This window comes from Cardiocondyla obscurior, linkage group LG02 (genome assembly GCF_019399895.1).
Source record: "Cardiocondyla obscurior isolate alpha-2009 linkage group LG02, Cobs3.1, whole genome shotgun sequence".
NCBI classification, from domain to species: Eukaryota; Metazoa; Arthropoda; class Insecta; order Hymenoptera; family Formicidae; genus Cardiocondyla; species Cardiocondyla obscurior.
In genome coordinates, this window is record NC_091865.1 from 10936792 (window position 1) to 10962854 (window position 26063).

General features: G+C 38.2%; 1 protein-coding gene, 1 long non-coding RNA gene and 1 other non-coding gene across 3 annotated transcripts in view; 2 read left to right on the forward strand and 1 right to left on the reverse strand.

The window, feature by feature from the left end:
- LOC139113146 (uncharacterized) overlaps positions 1 to 26063 on the reverse strand; it is an 89576-nt gene that overhangs the window by 20060 nt on the left and 43453 nt on the right. The window lies entirely within an intron of this gene.
- Trnan-guu (transfer RNA asparagine (anticodon GUU)) lies at positions 3440 to 3513 on the forward strand. The gene has a single exon. It is a non-coding gene; the product is annotated as a tRNA-Asn (tRNA).
- On the forward strand, positions 3972 to 9722 carry Su(f) (cleavage stimulation factor subunit su(f)). Its single transcript, XM_070669163.1, has 13 exons — positions 3972 to 4206; positions 4532 to 4723; positions 4889 to 4921; positions 6456 to 6553; positions 6682 to 6835; positions 6907 to 7140; positions 7219 to 7602; positions 7699 to 7945; positions 8026 to 8098; positions 8197 to 8293; positions 8371 to 8629; positions 8708 to 8842; positions 8912 to 9722. The coding sequence occupies exons 1-13, from the start codon at positions 4183 to 4185 to the stop codon at positions 9124 to 9126; spliced, it is 2145 nt and encodes a 714-aa protein (XP_070525264.1). The 5' UTR covers positions 3972 to 4182; the 3' UTR covers positions 9127 to 9722.

Sequence of the window (26063 nt, forward strand, 5' to 3'; positions counted from 1 at the left end):
TACGGCTCGATGACGGAAAACGTTGGCTTCGACATGCCTCGTGACAAGCAAATAAGTAATTTATTGCGCACAGCTACCGACTGCACTTACGAGTAGATAGTGAATTCCTACCGGCTACCGACCGGCGACCCCTATCTACGGTCTCGAAACGGCTTTTCAGGTTTAGGAGCCTAGCTCGTGTCACGTTTCCCACGGCAGCTGGTGATGCAGTGTCAGTTGCAATATATACATACGCGTACGCAAGAAACTCCGTCGTAAAATGCGCCTTACGCATTTCGCGGCTCTCAAACGCTCTGGGGAGCATCAAAGGTACTGAATACTTTTACATCGCGGCAGGGTCATTATTGCTCGTCCACGACATTAAGCTTGCGTAACGTTCCTGACTATTAATGACTACCGTTTGTAATTAGTACCGGCATCTGTTGGACCGTAATGTACTCTTTCACAGTTAAAATACACATATTTAAAAGTTTGCGAAATACTACACACCTAAGTTGCAGTAAAGTATAATAGGTATGCCCAAGTGCTATTATTAAGTCATTGAATGTGGTATAAGGTATTCGCGTTGAAATCAAAAACGGCGATAAATGATAATTAAATCGGTGATGATATCATCGTCGTTGCGGTAGCCAAGGTCGCTCGGTAAATTCAATTGCACAATTATCTGGGAAATCAGTTCACCGGCACGACTACGGTGATGTAGAAAGGCGGCCCGTATGCCACCGTGCCCGCGATTATTACCTTTACCTTATCCAGTTACTTCGACGGCTTCAAGGTTACGAGAACGTTGCACCTATTCGACGATTTCCCAGGCGAACGCGCTCGCTCTAAACGCGGCAGAAATATTAAGATATACACGCGCGATGATATTGCAAAGGGAGAGAAAGAGCATTGAGTGTTCAACGATCGCCTCAAAAGCCATATTTAGAAAGAAATTGAAGGGAAGTCGTAAAACTACTTATTTCAACGTAGGATCTCGGGAAACTCGGGAAACAATCGCACGAAACCTTCGAAGTTTGCGAGATACGAACCTGATAGATCTCTAATCTAGTTGTGCTAATGTGGAGCGGATATATTTAAGGAAACCGAACACACGTCTCCTCGTCAAACTTCAATAATCAGGCCGCGAAACGTCACCGATTTATGATGCTTTTCTCCCCCTCCCGTCTCCGAGTATTTCACGCTCGGACGACTCCGTACTTTAACGCTGCCCGTGCCCGGTAATTACGCGATATCAATTATCATTTGCGCGGCTATTAATGAATTAAAGGCGCTTGACGCTGGTCCCACGTTCATCGCGCATGAATCTTTAGATAGACGTTCGCCGTCAGTACTTATCCGCGAGCGAGCCATATATCCCGCAAATTTTATCACCCCGTCTGACGTATCTATGAAAAACGCCCACCTTTTCCGGGCCTCGCTTTAATAAACATCGCCCGCGGTAAGCACGCTCGCCGCCGCGCCGAGAAATTGTTGTTAATGTCACTGCGTCATCGTGCATCGCAATAATATAAATGCTACATGACGATATACGAATTTGGAGCTATTCTAAACTTTGAAAAAAATCTTTTTTTTTTCTGATGACGAAAGATTAACTAGTTAAATATCGTGTTTATTAGAAAACGGGAGATCGATCAAATTGTTTTTCCAGAACATGAATACCTACTTTCGTACAAGTTTGAATTTATGTCGCCGAATCTCAGGGACTTGTGCCCGTATAAGACTTGCATCGAGCTGATTACCGCCTAAGAGAAGTGAATATTTCTTTGCCGTACAATTCGTCAATTCGCGCAACGGATGCATCCATGCGCATGCAATCAAATCGCTCAATCTAGCCTACCCAACCCGTTTTTAACAAGATATTTCCGTATTGTCGCGCGCACACACGCGAATGCGCGCCTCGGTATGCTCCCGTCCAGTCGCGTCAGCGCTAAATGGACCATCAGGGTCGCCATAAATCCCGGGGCTATCAGATCAGCGGCCGCAGCAGACTTGACTGTTCCAGATATAACGACGGACCACCGCCCCAGCGTAATGGAAGAGCTCTCTGTCGACGCGTGAGAGATACGCTCCAGATGGGATCTGCACGCGCGACCTGTCCGCGAGAACACGCAGACTCCACCTGACTTCGTCATTAACTCTTTTCGCTTTGTTCTCGGCGAAATGGCACTAGCGCGTGTGCGTTGCGTTAATTTCTCAAATTCAGAGTATATAAGAAGAGGAAATATGAAGCGAACGACGCGATAACGCCTCCACTTGACGGTGCATCTTAAGGCTGCGTTGATTGTTACGGTTTAACGAAAGTTTTCGGATCGATCCCGATAACAATCGCGCGCCTTCGCCGTAAAATCTGTCGGGAAGCGTGGCGCGTCTCGGTGAAACGGGTAAAGAGCCGAGGAACATTGTTAATTACACAGTCGTGCCGATATCGATCCGAGCTACCGGAGGCGAGGTAACTGGGCCGCACGCCCGCCAAAGATGGCATCGTGCACACTAACGAGTAACAAGTGGCGTGACGTTTCAGTTAGGCTTTACTTCGCCCGGGGACTGGTATAAGAAGGCAGATATCAGTATGCCACGACGAACTACCTATCGCCTTGCCCGACCGAAGGCTAATTAACGCGGAGATTCATTATCGACACCTAGCTGCTCGTCCGACTACTGTCTTAATTTAACAAGATTCTTGGGACCTTCATAATTTGTTGCCGTAGCTGCAGCGTAAATAAACAGTTCACATAATTAATACGCGATATATATCAACGTAATAATTGACTGGGCCTTCCATTCAATTTTAAATAAAACTGATTAGAGTTCGATAGTCTAAATGTCTGATTTTGGTGCTGAAAACACGTGAGAGGCTTTTTTTTTTTTTTTTTAAGTTGTGCTTCTCGTTTTTTGTCAAAAGTATCAAATATAATTACCGCACGCTTCTAATTAATATGCGAATACGTATATCCCTTTCGCAGTAACTTTCCAGTGCTAATATCACTGGCGTCATCATTCTAATGTACACAATGACGCTTTCGCTATGCAAAGTAGAAATTTGTACGAGGCGCAAGTAGTAATTGACTACGTCCGATCAGCTGCGCGTGCTTAGCATGTAGCACATACATGAGTGTCCCGCGTCGAGTTAGTTACGCTTAAATGCAAATTGATGTTTTAATCGACCATTTGGTAGCTCGCGGCTATACGTACAATAGGCTTATCTACTTTAACTTATCAACGCTGAATATCTTAAGAAAGGATTTTTCTTCCCATTTATTTTCCCACGAGTAATATAAAAAATGTTTCTCTTAAACAAAAAAAAAAAGAAAAACATTATTTGAATAAAGTTTGTTAAATTTCTTCAAAAACATTATCTGTATAAGTTTACTTTTTTAAACAGTGCGTACCGTCCGTCGTTCTTTATCTTCAAGACAACGTGACCTAGAATCTATACGCCTCCGTGGCGCAATCGGCTAGCGCGTTCGGCTGTTAACCGAAAGGTTGGTGGTTCGAGCCCACCCGGGGGCGTTTTTTTGCATTAATTTTTGGTACAGAATATGCTTCATTAAAAAAAAATCTAATATGTTTAATTTTTATTATTTTATTATATTAAAACTATATCACCTGTCTGCTATACCGCCGCCAATATCGTTTTAGTTGATAATTAAGCTTATCTTTATTCAATAAACTATTTGTTCAAATAATAAAATTCAATTTTTTAATTTTTATAATTGTAGTTTCTCTATAAAGAATTTAATAATTCCATTGATTGAATATACCTCCCGCAAAATTCGAGCTATTGTGAATAAGCGGCTTAAGCGAATAATCAATAATTGTTTCTTTACTCCCCAAAAAGAATATTTATTAATTCTATTAAAAATATTAATTTTCTTAGTCTTTTAAAAAAATTCAATTTATTATTTCTAGTTTACGAATTTCCCTCTATGAGCACGTGGAGCTGCCATTATGATTCGCCGTGTATCGATATATCGCTGTGCACCCGCCGCCGTGTTCCGTTTCGTTCCGTTCCCGTCCCCGTGTCCCGTGACTCCCGTGTCGTGTGCACCATTCAGCTGCATCTGGTAATCGTTGGTGTTTGTTTCGTTCGTTTCATTCGGGACGCGATTTCTCTTTTTCACAGGTGACTAATCTACGAAACTTACGCGTCTTGCGTGCCGGTTACGGCCAGGAAATAAAATGACGGAAAGCAAAACGGAATTCGTAAGTATATCCACGTAAGCACTGAGTTCCCTGGACCCGCCTGAATCGACCATAACCTATAATTTTCTGTACTCACGATCGCATTGCGTAAAATCTGTTTCTTTGTCCACGTTTAGTTATTCTCATTTTACTCGGCTATCTTCTTTCTTTCTTATTTGAAAGGTAATAAGCGTAATATTCAGTTATAAACTTATAAAAATTGTAAGAATTGTTTATATTTACATGTCTGTGAAATCTTGTGATCGGTACTATAGATAAAGTAAACATGTAATATAAATTAATATGTGAATTGTTGAAATTATATGTGTGAAAATTAATTTTGCAGGATTGGGGAAACGAAAAACTGCAACGTGCACAAAAAACGGTTGACGAATCGCCATATGATTTGGAGGCATGGAGCATACTTATAAGAGAAGCACAAAACAGACCAATCGCAGAAGTAAGACCAGTATTTGAGAAACTCGTTTCAGTATTCCCATCAGCTGGACGTTATTGGAAAATTTATATCGAACAAGAGGTAATAATTATAACTCTATAGATTGTAATTATAGAAATTGTCTAGATAAATTATATAAATTTTTAACATAATACTAGATTTTTTTTTAAATATACTTTTCTATTTTAAAACCATTTTTTGTTAAAATATTAAGTTATACATTAAAATTCTTGTTTGTTTCTCTAGATAAAAATGCGGAACTTTGAAAAGGTGGAAAAGGTATGTTAATGTTAATTCTATGAATTTATATGTTTAGTGTAAATAAATTTAAATGTTTATACATTATTAATTAAATTAGCTCTAGTCCTTAAAATATTTAAAGTGACACATAGAAAATTCTGTTGTTTTTATACAGATAATTAAATGATGCATTAATATAAAATATAAAAACTTTGATCAGTTATCTAGAATATCTTTATAATTTTCTCTTATAATAAATAAAAACTTATTAATCAACTTAACTAATTAAAACGCGTTTTTTTTTTTCGTTGTAAAGTTAATTCTCGTGAGCGGTGTTTTTACAAAATAAATGTTCAATTTCGTTTTGTTGTAGTATAACAGGCTAAAACGTTAGGGTATTACTAACATGCAACATCTAAATATTATCATATTATGTGATTCTAAGCACTTTGCATATTATGTGAGGTGAATAAAAAGACTTTCACCACAAACCAATTATTTCATTGATTAATAATTGATCTTTTTATATATTTGGGAGGTTGTTTTCTTTGACCGTTATTCATATCATTTACGGTAAAGTTCGTTTGAAAATAGTAATTACTATTTTAATGTCCAAAGAAGACAACTTTCTGAATGTAATAGCCTTATATTCCTTCCTGCAATATATTTTTATTTTTGCTTAAGATGCGCGAAATTAATACCAAACCGATTAAATATTAGAATTTTTGCAAATTGGACAGTATTGATTAATAAATAAGATATTCGAGCTATTTATATTCTATCAAATCCTCAATCAAATCACAGTGCATAGAGAAATACATTTTATAACGTAGTTTTATTCAACCATGAATTCAAATGTGAAAGTTCCACTCTACACCTTTCCTTTAAGCAATATTTGAGAAAATGTAACGCAGATGGACAAAGCTCAAATATTGTGTGATAACCTTTCGAAGTAGTATAAAGTGATGAAATATTTAATTAAATAATTTAATTATTTTTCTTTACTTCTTACTCTATATTTTTAATATTACTGTGAAATTTCACGATCACTCTATGCTGCTTCACGTTGTCTTAATTTTTTTATAATGTCTTGGGATCATTCATTTCTGGATCCCACATAGGTTCGTTTTTACAAAGTTGACCCCACTTGCAGAAAATAAATAAACTTTTCATTTTGTGGGGCTTTTTTTATATTATATAAAGACATATTTTATATACAGAATATTAATATTTTTCTCATCATTGCTAATATATCATATATTTCTATAATAAACTATTCCCGATTGATGCATTGGTGCATTATTATTTATCCCAAACTGTTGTTATTAGTGACTCTGTATCGTTAAAAATTTTCGTAATAAATTCTGCCTGTTACTTCCCACGATATACATGTACGATTTATCCCGTGGTTTATATTAGAAATGTTTAACTATGTGTATAAATAAACTTGCCTTTGGGTAAGTAATTTGGTAGAGATATATATAATCCTTTGGGACAGAGCTTGTATAAAACCTAATATTTACTGTGTTTAGTTACTACAATACGTGTCTAAAATGTCTCTTTTGTCTAACAGCTTTTCCAAAGGTGCCTCATGAAAATTTTAAATATTGAATTGTGGAAACTATATCTTTCTTATGTCAAAGAAACGAAAGCAAGTTTAGCTACGTATAAGTAAGTATATAAAAATTTAATACAAAAGTATTTTGCTTCAAAATATGTAATTTTGGTAAATGTACTTATATCAATCGATATCAAGTTAATTGTACAATTTGATAAAAATTATTGTGATATCTTTTTAGAGAAAAAATGGCACAAGCATATGACTTCGCCCTGGATAAAATTGGTATGGACATACACTCTTACAGCATTTGGAATGATTACGTTATGTTTTTAAAGAGCGTTGAAGCAGTTGGATCATATGCAGAAAATCAGAAAATTAGTGCAGTACGAAAGGTAATATCATAAATATTAAAATAATGTATTAAATTATTTAAAAATAATTCTTAACGAGAATTATATTGCAGGTTTATCAACGAGGTGTTATTAATCCCATGATTAACATGGAGCAACTATGGAAAGATTACATGTCGTTTGAGCAGAATATTAATCCAATAATTGCGGAGAAAATGGCTATCGAAAGATCTAGGGATTATATGAATGCAAGACGTGTCGCGAAAGAATTGGAAGCAGTTACAAGAGGTTTAAATCGGAGTGCACCCAGCATCCCTCCAACTGGTCATCCCGAAGAAGTTAAACAGGTGCTCTTTACCTTCTTTGTATTCTTTTTTAAATCAAACTTTTCAATATTAATTACAACTTCGTGCATTTTTATTAAGGTTGAATTATGGAAAAAATATATTGCATGGGAACGCAGTAATCCTCTAAGAACGGAAGATACGTCGCTAGTTGCCCGGAGAGTAATGTTTGCAATCGAACAGTGTCTTTTATGTTTGGGTCATCATCCTGCAGTGTGGCATCAAGCGGCGCATTTTTTAGAATTGAGTTCAAAGATATTGACAGAAAAAGGTGACGTGAACGCGGCTAAAAATCTCAGCGACGAGGCTGCTACCATGTTTGAGAGAGCAACAAACACATTATTATCAAAGAATATGTTGTTATATTTTGCGCATGCAGACTTCGAAGAGGGTAGAGTAAAATACGAGAAAGTGCATCAAATATATCAAAAGTTTCTTGATATACCTGACATAGATCCTACCTTGGTTAGCATACATTTATATATATATGTTTTTTTTTTTGCAGTAAAATAATTACGTTAATAAGATGCTAATTTTTCTTCTTTTATTTTTGTTATACAGGCATATGTGCAATATATGAAATTTGCGAGAAGAGCTGAAGGTATAAAATCTGCGAGAACAGTATTCAAACGAGCTCGAGAGGATGCAAGATGTAAACATCACGTTTACGTTGCTGCTGCGTTAATGGAATATTATTGCACTAAAGATAAAAACATAGCATTCCGTATATTTGAATTAGGATTAAAGAAATTTGGAGATAACCCGGATTATATTCTTTGTTACATAGATTACTTGTCACATTTAAACGGTAAGAATCTATAATTGTAGAGTTCTTTAAATGAATAACCTGCTGAATTTTTATTAACATTATTTTGCATATTATTGCAGAGGATAATAACACAAGAGTTTTATTTGAGAGAGTATTGTCTTCTGGCTCTAGCTTAGAGCCAGAAAAGTCAGTGTACGTATATACATTATGCTAAAAATATTATAGCGATAAGTAAATCAAACTAAATTATTATTTATGTTTGACTAATATTTAATTTTTTTTTTTTGCAGAGATATATGGAATCGTTTTTTAGAATTCGAATCTAATATTGGCGATTTGGCTAGTATTGTCAAAGTTGAGAAAAGACGAAGTGCAGTATTAGAAAAGGTTACTATTTTTCTTAAATACTTATTACAATGCGAAAAGTAATGCATAGTTACTAAATTATTATTTATTTCTATTAGATCAAAGAATTCGAAGGAAAAGAAACTGCTCAATTAGTAGACAGATATAAATTTTTGGATTTGTATCCGTGTACTCCCATGGAGTTGAAATCAATTGGATATATGGATGTTTCTAGCGTTGCTAGAAACGCCATTGGAGTTATACCTCGCGTACCTGATCCAGAGGAAGCGATTGCTGCTTTACCTAGACCCGATTTATCGCAAATGATACCATATAAACCTAAAGTGAATCCTTTGCCTGGTGAACATCCGGTACCAGGTAATTAATTAAATATTGCCGCTTATATTAAACATAATTAAGAAATTATAGATAATCGTGTTTATTATTGTATCGTAGGTGGCTCATTCCCATTACCCCCAGCCGCGGCTCAATTGTGTACCATGCTACCTCCACCTGGCTGCTTTAGAGGCCCGTTTGTTGCTGTTGATTTATTGATGGATGTCTTTAGTAGAATTCAATTACCCGATCATGGTACTTATTATTATATTTATAACTTTTTATCTTTAAATATGGCACGTTATAAAAAATTGAAATTTACAGCTCCTTTGCCAATCGCGGATAATGGATGTGACACCAAATTATTTGATCTCGCAAAATCTGTACATTGGATCGTTGACGAAAGTAACGACGGCGTAAGCATCGGATCTAAACGCAGACGAACGCGTTTGGGTGGCGACGATAGCGAGGAAGAAGATTTACCGCCTCCACCCGTAAACGACATTTATCGCCAAAGACAACAAAAGCGAGTTAAATAAATGGAAGAAACGACTGGCATATAAATGATAGACATATAAGAATGACTACATATGACGATTCATAATATCGCGACTGTATTTTTATGATTTTACTTCTTACCATATTGGTAGAAGAGAGAGATTTATCATTAATATGAAATATATATTAAATTTCTTAAGTGACACTGCGCACGATATTTCGAGTACTATGTACTCAGAAATTATATTTTTGAGTCCCTTGGTTCTATCTTTTATATACATACAATTGTTTATAATTAAATATATTACGTTTAAAATAGGTTAATGTATCAATTTATACAATAGAAAAGGAAGCTAAATGAATACTGCCAGGCGAATTTCTGTGATTTGTGTAAATCATCAATCACGATAACTCTTAATTCTATCAAATCGAAATAACTTGGAAAAACTATAATGAGATTATGTAATAAGTATTAAGACGATAAACGAGCGTAATTTCTGTATAAATTTTGTTGCAAGTATTATCAAGAGATCGCATTTAATATTTCTACTTCGCGGAGAACCTTCTGTGCTAACATTCATTTAAGATGTATGTAACTTGTCGTACAGGACCAATAAATAATTAATGTGATACTGTATTATTGTAATATAATTATTGTATTCATTATCTCAATGCAATATGATATTGTGAATACTTATACCCCATTAAAATTTTACACGTTATTATAAAATAAATCTTTAAAATTATAAATTACGTGTTGCTATAGTATTTTAAAATCTGTAAATATGAGAATATGCGTAATTATTATTTTGACTGTTATTCAAAAAATTAAAATATTTATCATTAACTTTATTACTTTGAAATGGAACGAAAAATCACTAGGTATATCATAATTAGGTCGGTTAACAGATTGGGGATATTAACGCCTCAATGAAGTAAATAGTTCGTCATCAGCGCTTCTCGCGGGGGTAAGGTAGACTTTGTTAGCAGGTACAACTTTACGATAAGGGTGCAATTAAACTTTGATCACTATTCCTAGTTCGAGTGGCTGGTAATGGCCCCCTTGGGTTAACGGTAAATTGGGCTGCGGGCTTCGAAAATAGTTAGCGTCCGCAGTTAGACCTGCACCGAAAACTTGATAAACGACCGAAATCTGTACGAAACCGCATTAGTTTGTCAACCGTTTATACAAATTTTAGATGATATTTTAAAGGAAAAAAAAAAAAAAAAAAATTAAAAAGATCTCGTACTATTTTGTTTAAGATGAAAATAATTATGATCTACCTTGATATAACCAGTTCAACGCGTATTAAGAACAGGCTGAGAAAGTTTTGAACATAGTAAACTCGCGGTTAACTGTGGGGAATATTGGTCGCTTTATCGTCTTAATTACCACTAAATGAAGTACATGTGAGCGAGGGAATATCCAAACTCTATTACGCGCACATAAATCCTCGAACGTTTGACGCGTAACTACGGCATACTTGCGCGTCCATCTATCTTGGGTTGGGATACCTCGCACTTGTACTCTTCTGGAACCGCTTGTGCCATCGAGATTCTCCCTGATGAGCGTAACATGTCGCCTCTTGGGAAATCGATGTTGCAGTCTCGATATGACTAATTACGCTGGGTCTCCCTTCATCATATTTCAATAACCCCAATTTGATAACGCGCGAAAGGAACATTTTGCCCTACTTTTTTAAATACATCGATGTAAAATTGTAAGTCAATTTTAAAGTTAAACCAGCGCAGTTATTGTAATACAGAGATTTGTAGTTTCAATAATTGGATCACTGTTATTTCAATAGCTTTATTTTAATGATAATTACTTACTTAATTTAATTCTAATAATTATTTTATTATTACTTCAGTAATTACCAGTGTAATTAATGAAATAATAATTAATTATGATAATTATTATTATTACTATATTACGATATTGCAATACGTATAAGTAGTTTTTTCTTTTTTTTTTTTTTTTTATATAAAAATATATGACGCGCAAATATATATATAGAGGTATTTGTCGATTATTCAACTAGGGTCTGTGAAATTGCTAGCAATAAGCCTAAATGACTACAGGATCAGTTATCCCTACGGGGTTCGAGCCTGAAAAAAATATCCTGGCCCCTAATGCCTGATTACTTATCGTCAATCCCTTAAGTTTTCTGCTGCACGATTTGATCTAATCTAAGTAATTATTTTTTAATATTAACTTATATTAATTTATAGTTCCTTATTGAATTTATGTCTTAAGGTACAAGAATCAACGGTTAATAAGAAAGCGCGATGTATAACTCGCGCTGTGAGCAAAATATTCAACGCGATAATTTACGATTGCTTTACAATTACTTTTTGCAGTATATTTCAATTATAGTTTCCGCGAGCTGGAAACAGCCGCGGGATTATGTGTAATTAAATAATGCAAGTTGAAGCGCAGCAGTAGATGGTTAAAAGTACCGAATGCGTATTTCGTATTCATATTTTATCCTGAAAGACGAGCCGGCCTGGAGATAGAAGGGATTTTTAAATATTAAATTTACAGAAACCGACGGATTAAAAGTGATTAGGAACAAAGGACGATTGCAAGATCGTTATTTAATTATTCGGCGAAAAGTTTTTATTACTTTTGATTCACACCGCTGAGCTACAAAGCTGATTCTCGGCGCTTGAAAAAAGTTCAGAAATAAAACAGGCACGGGTGCCGCTGATTTTTCTCCGTTTTCGCGACAGGGAACCGGGAGAGAATTGGAATCTATCTCGCCATTACGTACGACCGGTTCGATTTACTCGATTCTAACTATCGGGACGTATATCGTTCGTCCGCGACGTTAACGAAGATTTTACAAACTGACGCCGCCATTAATTCTGCAAGCGTGAAAATTTAGGGAGACGCCGGCTTCCCCGCTACTCGCTCGGGACGCGACTTCGGGCGGTCTTTGAAACTTTGGTTCTATCTCGGAGGAAGACAAATGACAAGGGCCGAAAGGAGCAGGTCCTGGCTGCCGCTCGGTACTTGGGCCCTTTCATAGGACGCTAACACATAACTCTCGTACTTGGTGGTGTGCGCGGGACCACTCTAAGATAGACCTCGTAAGAGTAATTTCTTCCTCGCATCGGAAACGACAAGACTAACAACGATCACGATCACCCCTCCCTTCGACGAACTTTGAAATTCTGTTTGGGACAAATGTTCCCTCACGTCGATTGCAGTTTAGGAATCGCGATGTTTGGCTTACAAACGAAGAATTAATTTCTCCAAAATTATTTAATTAACAACGAGTATAAAATAATTCTTTAAAATGCGTTAATAAAAATTATCATTTTTCGTCAATATAAATAATTGCCTGAAAAATATTAAGCCGGTTTAATTAGTATCGATTATAGTTCCTGTAACGCTGTGTAACTTAGTGAATCCTGGTATTTCCTCGAAGGTCTACTATTCGAGTGGCACACATCAGCGAACCGGGTGCAGCGCGCGCGATGAATTCTAAGTATCGCTTAAAATGAATTTTACCTCGGTAAATGGGCCGCTTTGGGGGTTTTAATTGAACACGCCGCCGGTTTATCGTCATCCCCCAGGTCGTATCGACGGCAATTTATTGTATTACTCGTATTACCCGCGCAGGCGGACAGATCTATGAGTGCGATAGCGCGGCTGTATTGGCGGAGTGATTCAATAGCACTCGTCATCCGGAGGCGGCATCGTTATCCTCACAATGGCTATCTGAACCCACCCGCGCGCCCGAGCCACGATAATGGCATTTTGTAAAATGAACGGATTGTGGCTGTCGCCGTTGGAGGCCGAGCGCATCTCTCTCTGGTTCATCGAACCCTCCCACCTTTGCTATCGCACCGTCGCCAGTACGAATTCCAGTTAGAAAAAAAGCTCAGCTTCGGAGGAAGAATGTCGAGATATACATCCGATATTAGTCGAGCTTTTTCTCCGCCCTTGCTTTCACAGTTCCACCTTATTCCCTCGGTATGCATTATCGACGTAATAAACTTCCCGCAGATATTTATGCGAGATTGCCACGTTATCCTACGTGAGGGATGCTCATTCGCGCGGGAAAATTGCACCCCGGGACGACGGCTAATGTATTAACATGCGAAAGGCACGAAGGAAATGACCGGCGCGACGGCGACGGCAGCAGCGGCGACTTACTTTATGGAATAATAACGGCGCATTGAAGAGATGATAATATTAGTCGCGGTTGAAGATTTACGGGCCCGGGCGCAATTGGACGATGTAATGTAATGTAGTCTGCGCAACGAACAGATTAATAAAAAAAAACCATGACTTTTCTCCCTTCGCTTTCCGCCGTAATTTTTTTTCGTCGATTCTAAGAAGTCGTAATATTAACGCTATATCTTCTCGTTATGCTCGGTGCAACAGATGAATCGGATAACAGATAATCCCGTACTTGTCTTAATAAACTTGAACTCATTTACCCCGTCAACATCCAGTTTTTTTTTTTTTTTTTAATAATTTAAACGTTTTAATTCATAAAACGCGATTACCTCAAATTAATTAATATATTTCTGCAGTTGAATTTTAATTACTACCATCAACGCGTAAGCTTTTTTTCACCGCCTCGTTCATTGTAAAAGTGTAGTGAATGTATAATTTAATTTAGTTGCAGTTCATTAGGGACGCGCAAACGAGAGATATCGTGGAAACTTGTATCCGGCACTAATATACAGATGTGTTTTTATCACCTGGACTCGGGCAGAAGGGGAAGAAAGAGAGGAACGGTGGGATGTCGAGTAGTACGCATCGCTGGACACTAACTAGACATTCAGCTCTCGACGAGGAAAATGTGAGAAATCCTTTAAAAATACAATTTTTCCCCGAGTAGCTTGATGCGTTTCTAACATACGCGGGATTCAAATCTTTATCAAGACGCGCGAGAAAATCCTGACAAATGTTCGCCTGTACTTATTCGCTCCCGCACCAGCGTGATAAATGATAACGCGAAAGCCGCAAGCGGCTAAGCGTATATACCTAGTAAATCGCGCGTGTATGCGTGCACAAATACAAACGTATACGCGCGTATGCGATGATTCGTACAATGCGTCGCGAAACAATAGTGTTAATTACACGGACCTCGTCTAATTCAAATTAGACCGATATCCGTGCCGTTAATATTAATTACCCTTCCCCCCCCCCTCTATCCTAATTGCGCATATTCCGTTAAATTACTGACGCAGCCCTGCAAGCGATGACGTGCGTCTCCGCCTGCGGATTCATTTGTAGTCGGCGTTGGGAGATATTTATGCACCAAATTCGCGATGGTTACACCTCCCCGCAAGTGCCGAGGATGTCGTTGAAATTACGATCGGGGGAGGATATGCGTTGTGCAGAGATGCGCGTATTCTAGGCTTAATTTGTTCAAGGTACCGAGGCACAGCAGCTCGTTAGAACAGAGACAGATACAAAATGGGAATGCAATGCTACGTGGTTTGCTGGACTAGAGTTTACAGCCTAAAGCAACTTGTATTATACAGAATGATAATAGCGTGTTCAGGCCGAGTTGCATTACGCGTTTGTCTATTGATATATGTATACACGCAGTCGGTGCAGTCAAGCAGTTAGACGACCTCGTAAAAATGTTCACAATTTTCGACGACTACATATAATTACTCCGACTCAAAATTAAAAATTTAAAAATATTAGAAACCAAATTATTATTATATTTGTGAAACAAGGTACTTTAATACTTTGTGTGATTTAATTGAGAGAATTCGAGCTGCCAGAGATCGTCGGTTGTTTCGAGATCGAAGTACCCCCGTTTGTTTTTTTTTTCCAACCCCTAAGTTGAACATCTTTCGCTTCAGCAGCGCAAGCTGTGCAACGAAAAATAAGGTCAAGAGTTCCATTTCCGTTGTTTATCTGCGCATACGATCACGACTGAAACGACGAACTGCTATTGAAGACCGAATCAGCAGCGCTGCGATTCTAACCGGTGCATCCACTTGACCGGCGTCCGACATCGACGATCATCGATATCTCGAGTAGCACCCCGGCATACGTGCACATTTATGTATATATAGATAATCCATATGTAATGCACACATACGTGTATTATACGTGCGTCCGTACATGAATACGCATTCAAATGCCGACATTATATCACCGTGGGTTTACGTCTGTGCACTTTTCCCTTGCGTTTTTTTTTTCCCTCGCGATCTCAGTTTTGCGAAGACGTCGATCGTTGCATAAAAGAGTCCTCAAATAAATTTGCATCGCAGCTGTCTAACGCAAACATTTCTCTCGCGACGTCAGTCACGTGTACGTTCGCGGAAATTCTAAATTATCGCAAAGTACGTCGGATTGAAATTTGATACGCCACGTAAACGACAGTTGGAAGATCTTAACGATCGATTCCCCCTCTTTTTTTTTTCTCTTAATTTTAATAAAATAAAAAATTATGACATCCTCGTTAGCTTTTCATTGTTTTATGTACCTGGAAGATATCTGAGAGACGTTGAAATATCTCTTGTCACATTAGCCCGAACGTGAATAATGAAAATGGCACGCCGTATTGTTAATTTAAAGTGAAAATGACATTGGCGCACGCGATTGACTTGTTCCGTGTTTGAATTCGGATTTATTGATTTCTTCGTAGCGTCTGTACGTTACTCGATTGGACATTCCCGATTGAAAAGGCGTCACTACAAGTTAGTGTGCATATGACAGCTGCATCGACGTAATCTTCGCGATAGAGCTGCACGACCCGACAAATTTTCGAAAGACCCCGCATTCGTTTAAGTCTCCGGTTTATTCAAAGAAATTTTTTTTTTTAATATATAAATGTCAAATTGTATAACAATATTAGCAGATTGCGCGTCGATAAAATAAATAGCAAGCAGAAGAGAAAAATAAAATAAACGGATACGTTTCTGATGTTGATATATTGAAATTTAATGGGCGACTTTATACATTCGATCTCCATATTTTAATCTGTAATGCGGCAACATGTATTTTAAAATATATATTTTCAAAGTCAAAGTATGTATCTATAACAAAATTATTTTGAATAAACGCATTGCATTGAGATGTGTAAGCATCGTTCTTAAAAATTAGAACAATTTAAAATTAAAATAATAAAAAAATTAAAAAAAGATTAATAAAAAACTTTTGCTTTGATAATTTTGTCTAAAGTGAATATCGTCGTTTTAAAGTTCTGGATTCAACGGCGCAACTTTAAGATTCCGTGCAACTGTGTTATATATGTATCAAAACTCCACCCAAACTAAACTCGGTTGTTGTTGTACTCACGGACGGAATCGTGAGAAATTAAGAGAGTCTCGAAATACACGGTAGTTATAGTCGCGGTCAGTGAAATTGATAACACGCGGAAGTGTTCTATGATAAATAGCTCCGCTGGCCCGATAGCGGCGAAGGAAACGAAGTCGCGGAAAGGGGAAGCGAGCGAGACGGCGCTATTAATCAGCAACGGTTGTTTTGTTTGTTCTTCCAGAGAAGAAGATACCTCGTTGTAACGCTACACCCTTTCGCGAGCCCCGGTTAGCAAGAGTATGTCCCACCCGCCTATCTTCGACTCGCCGCGCCGGGGAAGAATTAAATGCACCTCGCCTCGAGAATTGGAGGAATCTTTAATTAGTCCCGACAGGCACGTTTCGTTCCTTCCTGTTACGTGACAGACCGCGTGAATCACGCGAAAACACAACGCCCGCGCTCTCTTCCGGGCCGCGTTCTCCTTTCGCGAACGAGTGCGCCCCGAAAAGAGGGCAAATAAAATTTGCAAGGTACACAGGGGGTTCGCTTAACCCCTCGTCGTTATCGCGCACATTGCTTAGTCAAACATTGATCGAGCGAAGAGGGGAAGGTGGGGGAGAGAGAGCGTTTTAATTTCGCAATATCGCAACGCTAGTTACATTCAATGAGAAATTGGCTCCGAGCTCTATTGTGCCCTATCGAGTAACAATACTCGGGTATATTAACTTAAGTACGGTGCACTCGAGGGTATGCTTGAGTTTTGCAAACACGTCTAAACGCGGCATATGCTTACGAAAATTTTCAGCACACTTCTCTTTTCGTTCTTAACTAACAAAATTTTCACGTATCTTATTTGATTTTCAAGTAACCAATTATGCAAGCTCAACTAATTGAACGTTTCATTGCATACAGCAGTTGATAATTTTTTATTTTATGATTAAATATGCTTTCATAGTTTAAAGGAACAACGGTATTTTTGATTTCGAAAGACAGCCCCCCCGGGAATGCAAAATATCGAATTTGCACGAGAAATGTTTTTATGTAACACACGCGTGGTATACGTATACCGCACGTTCGCGGAGACTCGGGGAAGATCCTTTGTACATCCCGTGAATGCGAGCGAGGCGTAATCACAAGTTAGAAGATCGTAACGATCATCCGCGGATCAAAGAGACGCGCTTTCACGTCGTAGCTCGCGAGCTCGCCAAACGAAGCCCGCGTTGCCACGAAGCTGTAAAGGTTTCACGAAGCGAAATACGTGACACGCGAAGTTCGTCGGTGGGCGATACGTCGACGTTCTCCATTACGGCCGCGCCGGCAGACGCGCACTTTGCCATGGGCACCGTACTACGCAGGGAGAAGGGCGCATTTTCTGGCGCGTTTAAACCTCAAAGGACCTCCGGCCCGTGGATTCCGGCCAAAATGTTTTAATTACTCACGGTACAAAAGCGTAGGAAACGTAAAAAGTGCCGGGCACCGGTTGAAAAATGAAAAGCGACGCGGCTACGTTATCCGGCGCCGTCGCCGCCTTTACGCGCGTAAAACATAGAATTAAATTAGAAGAAAAACAGAGAAGGACAGCCGGGAACAACGACGTCGCTGCGACGAGCCTTTATCTCATTTGAACGCGTAAAAGATCTATTATTTTAATTTTCCGCTTACCCCGATTCGCGAGCGTGACAAAAAGCCTGTGAAGAATTCGCGATAGTCAAATAAATCCAAAAGTTAAATAAATGGTCTCTCTCTTCTTATTCTGCGGAGCGAAAAATACTTATTACCGATAAAATAAGAGTACATATTAATCTCTCTAGTAACAAGCAACTCACTAGTTAAGCTAAGAAATATATTTAATCCGTGCGATCTAACCACTAGCTGCAAAATCAGAATTAAATAAAATTTCCACTCGGGTAAAGTGGCTCTATTCGAAAATTTGTAAAAAAAAATTTTTTTTTAATATTTAATTTTAAATATATAAGTAATTTTCTCATATTTCTAGTCACAATTATATGAAGCTTTTATAATTTTATAAGCGGTGGTAATAAGGTACAGGCAACATCTGATCTATATTACATAATGTAGAATTTCTTAATTAATGTTTCAGGTTAATGTCCATTCTATCCTGACTATTTAACTACCTATTACGTCTGAGTGACCATCCTAATTAATTATAATAAATTGATGTACGTGTTCGTAAAAGCGTTCATAGGGCGGAAACGCCATTGCGTGTTTTCACTTCGGGGCATTCAGACCACATAGAGAAGATAGACAGAGTTTCCGCTTGTGGGAGATGTATTAAATAAACTAAGCGGACTACAGGGGCACGGTCTTGAGTGAATACCTTCCGGCAAATAGAACGCTAATTAGCGGTAACGAGCAATATAAGTTGTCGAATTATGCAATCGCGGGATTAGCATAATTCGTGTTCGCTCAAAATAGTCATAATGCCGTGCATATTGTGGCGATACAAACTTCTATGGCCAATTCCAAAATAGGTATATTAACAGGATAAACTGTACAATGAGAGATGTTTATGAAAACATGCATATTATTCGATGCCAATGGTATAGTTCAACCATATTTACCGCTGATTTGATGATACCGTTGATGTTATTAGCAAAGCATGTAATTGCGGTAAAATACAAATAATATTGATAGTAACATAATTACGATAATCTATCAGGAGATTTACAAATAATGTATTCATTATTTTACTTTGAACGTATTTACATCAAAATTAAAAAAAAAAATTGAGCGGTTTATTCGATATTTCGACAGTCAATGTAAAACCCTATTTCCTTTTCTTTTTTAAAAAAACGTAAATAAAAAAAGACACATATGTAATTATATATATACAATTTAAAATTATAATATTTAAAATACTGTCTTCTTTTTTCAACTGCTTAAAAATTTGGTAATCTGTTATTTATTAAAGAAAATACTATCGTGAGATTTTACTCAGAAGCTTTTGCTTATCGATTAAAGTTTCTAAAAAAGAAAATTAAAACAAAAGTATATGTCTCTATTATGTTACGGTTAAAAAGATGTCTAAAGGGTTTTACGTTTTAAAGAAACAAAAAAAGAAAAGCACACAACCGCAGCTTAGTATGCGGAATTTTTACTGCAAGGTAGTCGGCGACGAAATAGCTAATTTTCCGCGAAATAGTCGTGATGGATTTGAAAGTCGTTTACACTTGCGTGTATACTTTCTCACACCTTTACGCATCGCTCGGTGCACTGCTACTCAACTTATTCCATTACGGTGCCTCTCGTGCTCGCGCGCGAAGAATTCTCCAAGAACGTCTAATTCCGCGTCCCTTATTTCCCGGATCGTAAACATGCGAAAGAAATCCTCCGACTAGTAAATGAGAAACTCGAGTAAAGTTCTAACTAAATTGGTTGAGCACGGCGGACGCGTGATGTTGCACATATAAACCGAGGACTTTAACTCAAGAATCGTTCGTTAACCCAAGCACACGCTTCCGTCAAATTTTTAATAAAAAAAAAAAAAATAATGCTACATAAATTTAATACGTTTCTAAATTTATTTATAATTATATGTTTTGCGCCTATATAGGATTATTGAAAAGATAAGTACAGTTTATAAAACGCAAGAAAAACGCGAAATGTGTTCCTGAATATTATTTACTTCTCTTAATTAACATGGCAAGCCGACCCCGAGGAGGGCTGCGGAATCCCCTGAGGTCATTCGTTCGTATTTATACGAAGTGAATCTTTTTTCCGGCTACACGGAGTGGCACAATACCGCCTGATGTATACCCTGTAGCTAGGTTCGTAATTAAGCCGATCGCTGGATGTATTATGCAAGCATAAATCGGTAGCAGAAAGTTATAATTGAGTATGAATAATTAAAATACGCATTCAGGTTCGAGGGAACTCCGTTACTTTTCACAACAACACGAAAAGTCTCGTCGGATATTTATGGTTATTCAATACAGCCGGGTAAAAGTCTTGAAACAATGGTATTTCCATCATAATACGCGTAAATGCCAATAACCATTTTCCTTTAAACAATATTTTGATATCGTGTCACAATGAACGTTTGCATTATGTAAATACACGAGTACGCCGCTTGTAACACGTCCCTAGTAATTAGCATATTATAATCTGCAATTCAACTTTACAAACATTAACTTTGTATCAAACGCAAAATGTTTAAAGATGAATAAAACGTATATTTATGTCGTTGGTTTATATTTTGTCGATAAAGAAAAAAAAATTAAGTCTATATTAACGTCCCAAATAAATAAGATACCAACTAGAAGTAAATCATAATTTAATTTAATTGTCTTTTTTGATTAAAACATTTGCCGTATACACGCGGAGTATATGCATTTGCACAAACGACGCATCATTAGTCGGATGCAAAGTTATAGATCTCTCGAGTGGCTTGACGAGGATGCGAAATTCGCGACTGGTTGGAAAAACACGAGTTGATGAGCATAGAACGGACTTTAAACCGGTGAGAATGGGAAGTTGGATGTGATCCAATGCGAAGGTAATCGGCAGTCTCGGATTTCGTGTAAACAGTAAAAACTCCTCGAGTTGGAACCCGACCAATAGCTTTGATATTGTGCCGTAACTTTCTCTTACGGTCAAATAACAAGTAGCTTGTAAAATTGAAGCGTTCAATTTTACAAGCCGGCATCGAAGCTACCGAGTCTAACAGCGAACGTTTTGCGGAAAAATCGGTGCCGCTGCACTTTTTGAGCCTGCTGAAAAATTTAGTAACGTTTACACCTAAAAGAAGTGCTCGTGAGCATAGCATATCGTACTACTCTACATATTTATTTCAAATAATATAACGTATGTAATAAAACTTCTTTAAAAGAAAAGTTAAAATTAAGCTTTTTAATTAAAATACTCAACTCATTATCAAGATTTTTTTTTAATTTTATTTTTTTTTTATTCATGAGAACTTCCACAATTGTGTTTAAAAGTGAATCTTTTCGCATAATTCTCAATTTTCCAACTGGAATCGACGACATAATGAGAAGGAACAGAGAAGGAACCTCTCAACGAGAAAGTGAAGAACCGAGATTAATTTTCAATATTCTCATCTCGACACGAAGCACGACGAGAAAACAAATCTCTGAGACGCCGTCGCAGGCGTTGCGAAGGGAAAGAATGGTTTGATCTGATTCTATGGCCAGGGGGTAAGATGAGGGAATTGGAGATGGTTTTACTTAAGAAGCTTCCGGCCCACCTTACTTCACTTAGCCGCGCCCTGGATGCGGTTGGAGTTTCAAGTAAACATCCGGCTGAGCCACTTCCTTCGGGAGCGAAACTACAGCATATCTGATTTTCTAACTGATCATGCTCCAATAACTCTTATCCCCTTATGAGTTACAAGGTCTCTGTATTTCTCCACAAACCACGGTTCAAGTTTAAATGCGACAAATGTTACAAATTTGATTGTTCGTTTCATTTTATCTCAGTTAAATCTTAAATATTTAGATAGACGCACTAGTCTAAATATATATTTTTATTTTTAACAAAAACACTTAAAAAAAAAAGAGAGAGAGAAAAGAACCGATCATAAAAAGACTTTAAAAATATTACAGCGTCCAGACGTGCATTTTTTTTAAGTATTTGATACATCCGTTGTTTGACGTGTCTCAAGATATACAATTATTGCATAAGGCAAATGTTATTATATTAATACTTTAACGCAACCACTTAAATCGATTTAGCATTCAGTGGACAATCCCAGGAGATTCTAAAGGCGTGTATAAACGCGTGTGTTCGCACAAAATACCCTCTTTCTCTACCCCGTGTCTCTTTCTCTCTCACGGCAATTTTAATGTGCGCATTCATCACGCGGACCAACAACATGGCACCCGCGGAGGCAGCGTGAGCGCGAGAGCAGGAGCAACGGAATAAATTCGGCAAACTCTGATGCGGCATAAACGGCGTTTCGCCCCCGATGACCGGACGCCCACTATTTAAACGAGAGCATTATTCACCCGCAGGGTGACCCTTCCGCCTTCGCCCCCCACCCTGAGTTAGCCCCAGTGCGCCATTTTTGCGGCCTCCAACAAATTTACGCGAATTTACATCGGTAGATGCCCGGCGCCCTCTAATACGCTTTCTCGGATGGCAACGTCTATTACGCTTTCCCGTGCCTGGACCGCCACCGTTGTGATAGACAGACGCTACCGTCCAAAAGGATTCGAATCTGTTATTTTAAAAAATGCGACCGACGCAGCGGTACGTGCCTGAAATGCTGATTTTTCGGCATACTTTTCCATGCAACAGCGCCAAGTTTTACGCCGCGATATTCGTGGACGGATTCCAAGTGCGTCGCATTTCCCGCAGAGAAATAAGAAAAAAAGAATTTATAGGATGTATCCGATGTGGATCAAGTAAAAAGAAAAAAAAAAAATTAAAGAAAAAAAAATAAAATAAAATAATGGTAACCGAGTTAGTAGTAGACCGCTTCGCAGAATTATGAGCGGGTATAAAATATGATTTCGTGCGACAGACCATATGCATAACTTGCACGCGTACCTACCTATGGGTACACCCATATCGTAAGAGAATATCGAGAGTAAAGGTGACTGCATCGCACTGCGGTGCAATTCTGCTTGCATCGTGATATATATAACTCTTCATACGTCTGCGATTTTTATGACCTATGCTAACGCAATAATCTTTTAACAATTCATATTAGAACCGATGCATATAACTAATATAATTTCCGGCATGTAAATAGGTCGGTTTGCCTTTCGATTATTGATATTTGAATGAATGAGATCTAACGTTGCGCTGTGAAATATATATATCGGTTTTCGTGCATATGTGAATCTGTTATTCAAGAAACTAAACTAAAACAGAAATGATTATATATTTGTATAAAATAGTCATAATGATTATCAATGGAATAATTAAATTAGAATATTTTTAAGAATTTGCCACAACATATTGAATGTAATATTGAATGTGAAATTAATATTAAATTTGCGTAAAAATAAAATCAATCAAATAATGATTTAACGGCTGCAAATGTGATTATAATTAAATTTCTAATCTTTGAGGATTAAAATTCCATTTTCCGTTCTAATACTGCCATTCATTATAGAAAATCAATATACGTTGTAATTGATTATGGAAGTACCGAAATAAATGCACGACACTTATTGCTAGTGCCCATAACGATAATTAATTATTGTCTAAAACTCGTGTTAAAAATAAGAATAAAAATGGTAATGCATTTTCGAGACCACTATCCAATAACTCCATACGTACATAACGCGATATATGAACTCGATGTTACACATGCACAAGTTTCAAATTTACCTAATTATTTCTAATTAATCGGTCTATGTGTGTTCCTCTTTGTGTAACAAAATTTCATTAACAAATATCGACGGGAATGAGATTTATACCACTGCTGCGATGTACGATTGGATTCGGCGTCTATCGCGCATCAACGAACGGTGAATTCCATATAATGAAATGTCAGTGAAACTCGATTTCAAACGTTCGATGCAGTTGTAACGGTACGTTTCGCGGGACGAGACGACGCTGCGCTGCGCTGCGCTTCTAATGAACCGCGTTTCATACGGTAATCGCGTATGTAGGCGCGATTCGATCGAGCGACCTGCGCGCGCGATAGGATAAACGCCATTTGGCGTTTCGTTTCACGCTACCGACAATTTTTCGTTACAACGCGACACGCCGGCGTGCATCCCGGTTGCGATGCGTTAACGGGCTGCTGCGCGTTTCCGGCGCGCGTTCGCCGGGGCAACGCGTTAACCATTAGCGCGGCCGCCTCGAAACGTTAATCGAATTCCGACAGGTATAGCGTGCCTGGCAACGCGGTCTGACGAAGCTGGCGCACGTAATACATTGATCAGGTTAATCGACGCTTCAGTTGGTCGGAACCGCGCTATTCGGATTTTGATACTCGATCGTCGACTGCATACGGGATAGCTATCGCGACTCTTTCAACCGTGTAACATTTTTTTTTTTTTTTAATCCTTAGTTTTATTGCCTATTGTGCTGTTGTGGGTAATACGTATAATAAAATTTATATATTAATTTTTACTACAAGAGAAAAAAAAAGTCTGAGCTCGATACACGTGCGTTATTTTTAGAAACGCGTACGTTATTTTATAAAATAAATAAGGAAAGAAAATAAAAATTTTTATTCAATAAGCACGTAAAAATATCTTTCTGTTACGTCTGCGATTTAGAGTGTTCCTAAAAATGTCGACATTATTTCACAGTTTTCGAGATACGCGAATTTGTTCGTTATTTGGTCAAGCGTTGCGCATATTGATCTCTGTCGTTACTGTGTATAATTGGTCGGTACATCTATATGCATATACGCATATATAACAATTTCATTGCGTGTGCGATTTCATCAGATGAAACGATGGGCGATGGCTAGGCGGCAGAGCGCATAACGCCATTATAGGAAATCGAAACGTGTTTATGGAATGTGGTTGTTCGTAAATACTAAATAATATGCGTCCACGTAACCTTGCGGAGGATGCTTTTCAGAGATTAATTACAACCTTCGCCGATGCGTATACCGCGATACGTAATTGTAACCGAGATATTAATCTTGTCGAAAATGTTGTCCGCAAGTAATATATGTGTCTACATCCCACAAATGCAATTTTACTTAATAGCATTCTAATTTAGATAAAACTGTCTCAATCTTGTAACACATTATAAACACAACGACGAGTCTCTGCGACACGTCTGCGGTATCTCGAGATAAATGTCTTATTAAAAAACTTTAAATAAATATTTTCTTTTTTATTCCTGATCTTTATTACTTTAAATTGGATAAATTAAAAAGCACATTGCTTCGTATGTAATCGCTTTTTACTACCCAGTCGAATCGATTTCAAGAAACTCTCGACAAGCAAGCGCAATCCGTGTTGAAAATGCCAGCGAAGTCTACAGTTACCGCCTCAAATAATACATCCCGTAACAGCTCTACCCGCACAGCTCCTACTAATGGAGGGATAAAACCGCGTGTTTCGCCCTCGAATTAAAGACAAGGTGAGGAGAGGGGAAAGGAAGGGAATCCTCTCTTCGTTTTCTGAGATGCGCTATTTCCCGATAGAGAGGCCCGGCATTACCGTTACAATGAGATTCCGTTACGGCGCCGGAAGTACTCCGTGAGAGAGCTCCGCGACACGCAAACGGCGCGCAGGAAACAAAGCGCGTGGCACGATCTTGGTTATTTCATACCTAAACCTAAATACCGGCCGGGCACGGAGGAGACGTCTCAATGCCGGACGGCATTATGGTCGCTTCTGCCTGCCTGCCTCCCTGCTGTGCAGGCGCTATCGCCGGGCCAGAAACCAGCAATAATTCATTGTCCATTGCGCCGCACGGTGGTGGCGAGTCGGGTGTACTGATGATTTCCTTCCGGCGTTATGGGCCTTGCTTCTGCCCGGCACCGGTCTGTCGACTCCCGTCGACGTAGGAGCGGACGGTTCTTGATGGATATTGTAGGGTGCCTGCCATTGCGATGATGCATCATCGTGGATGATTTAGCGAAGGCTAACGCCGCTCGCCCGCTATTTGGCACCCCCGCTCGTGTTAATCACCGCGCGATTCTACTGGGATTTCAAGGAATCGGTAATTCTCGAAAAGGGCAATGCTCCCCTTCATCGCGCGCTCTCGCCGCTACGGGACTCGAAAAAGTTGATCGAATGATAAATACCTACTATTGGGTAAATCTCAAAATCTATT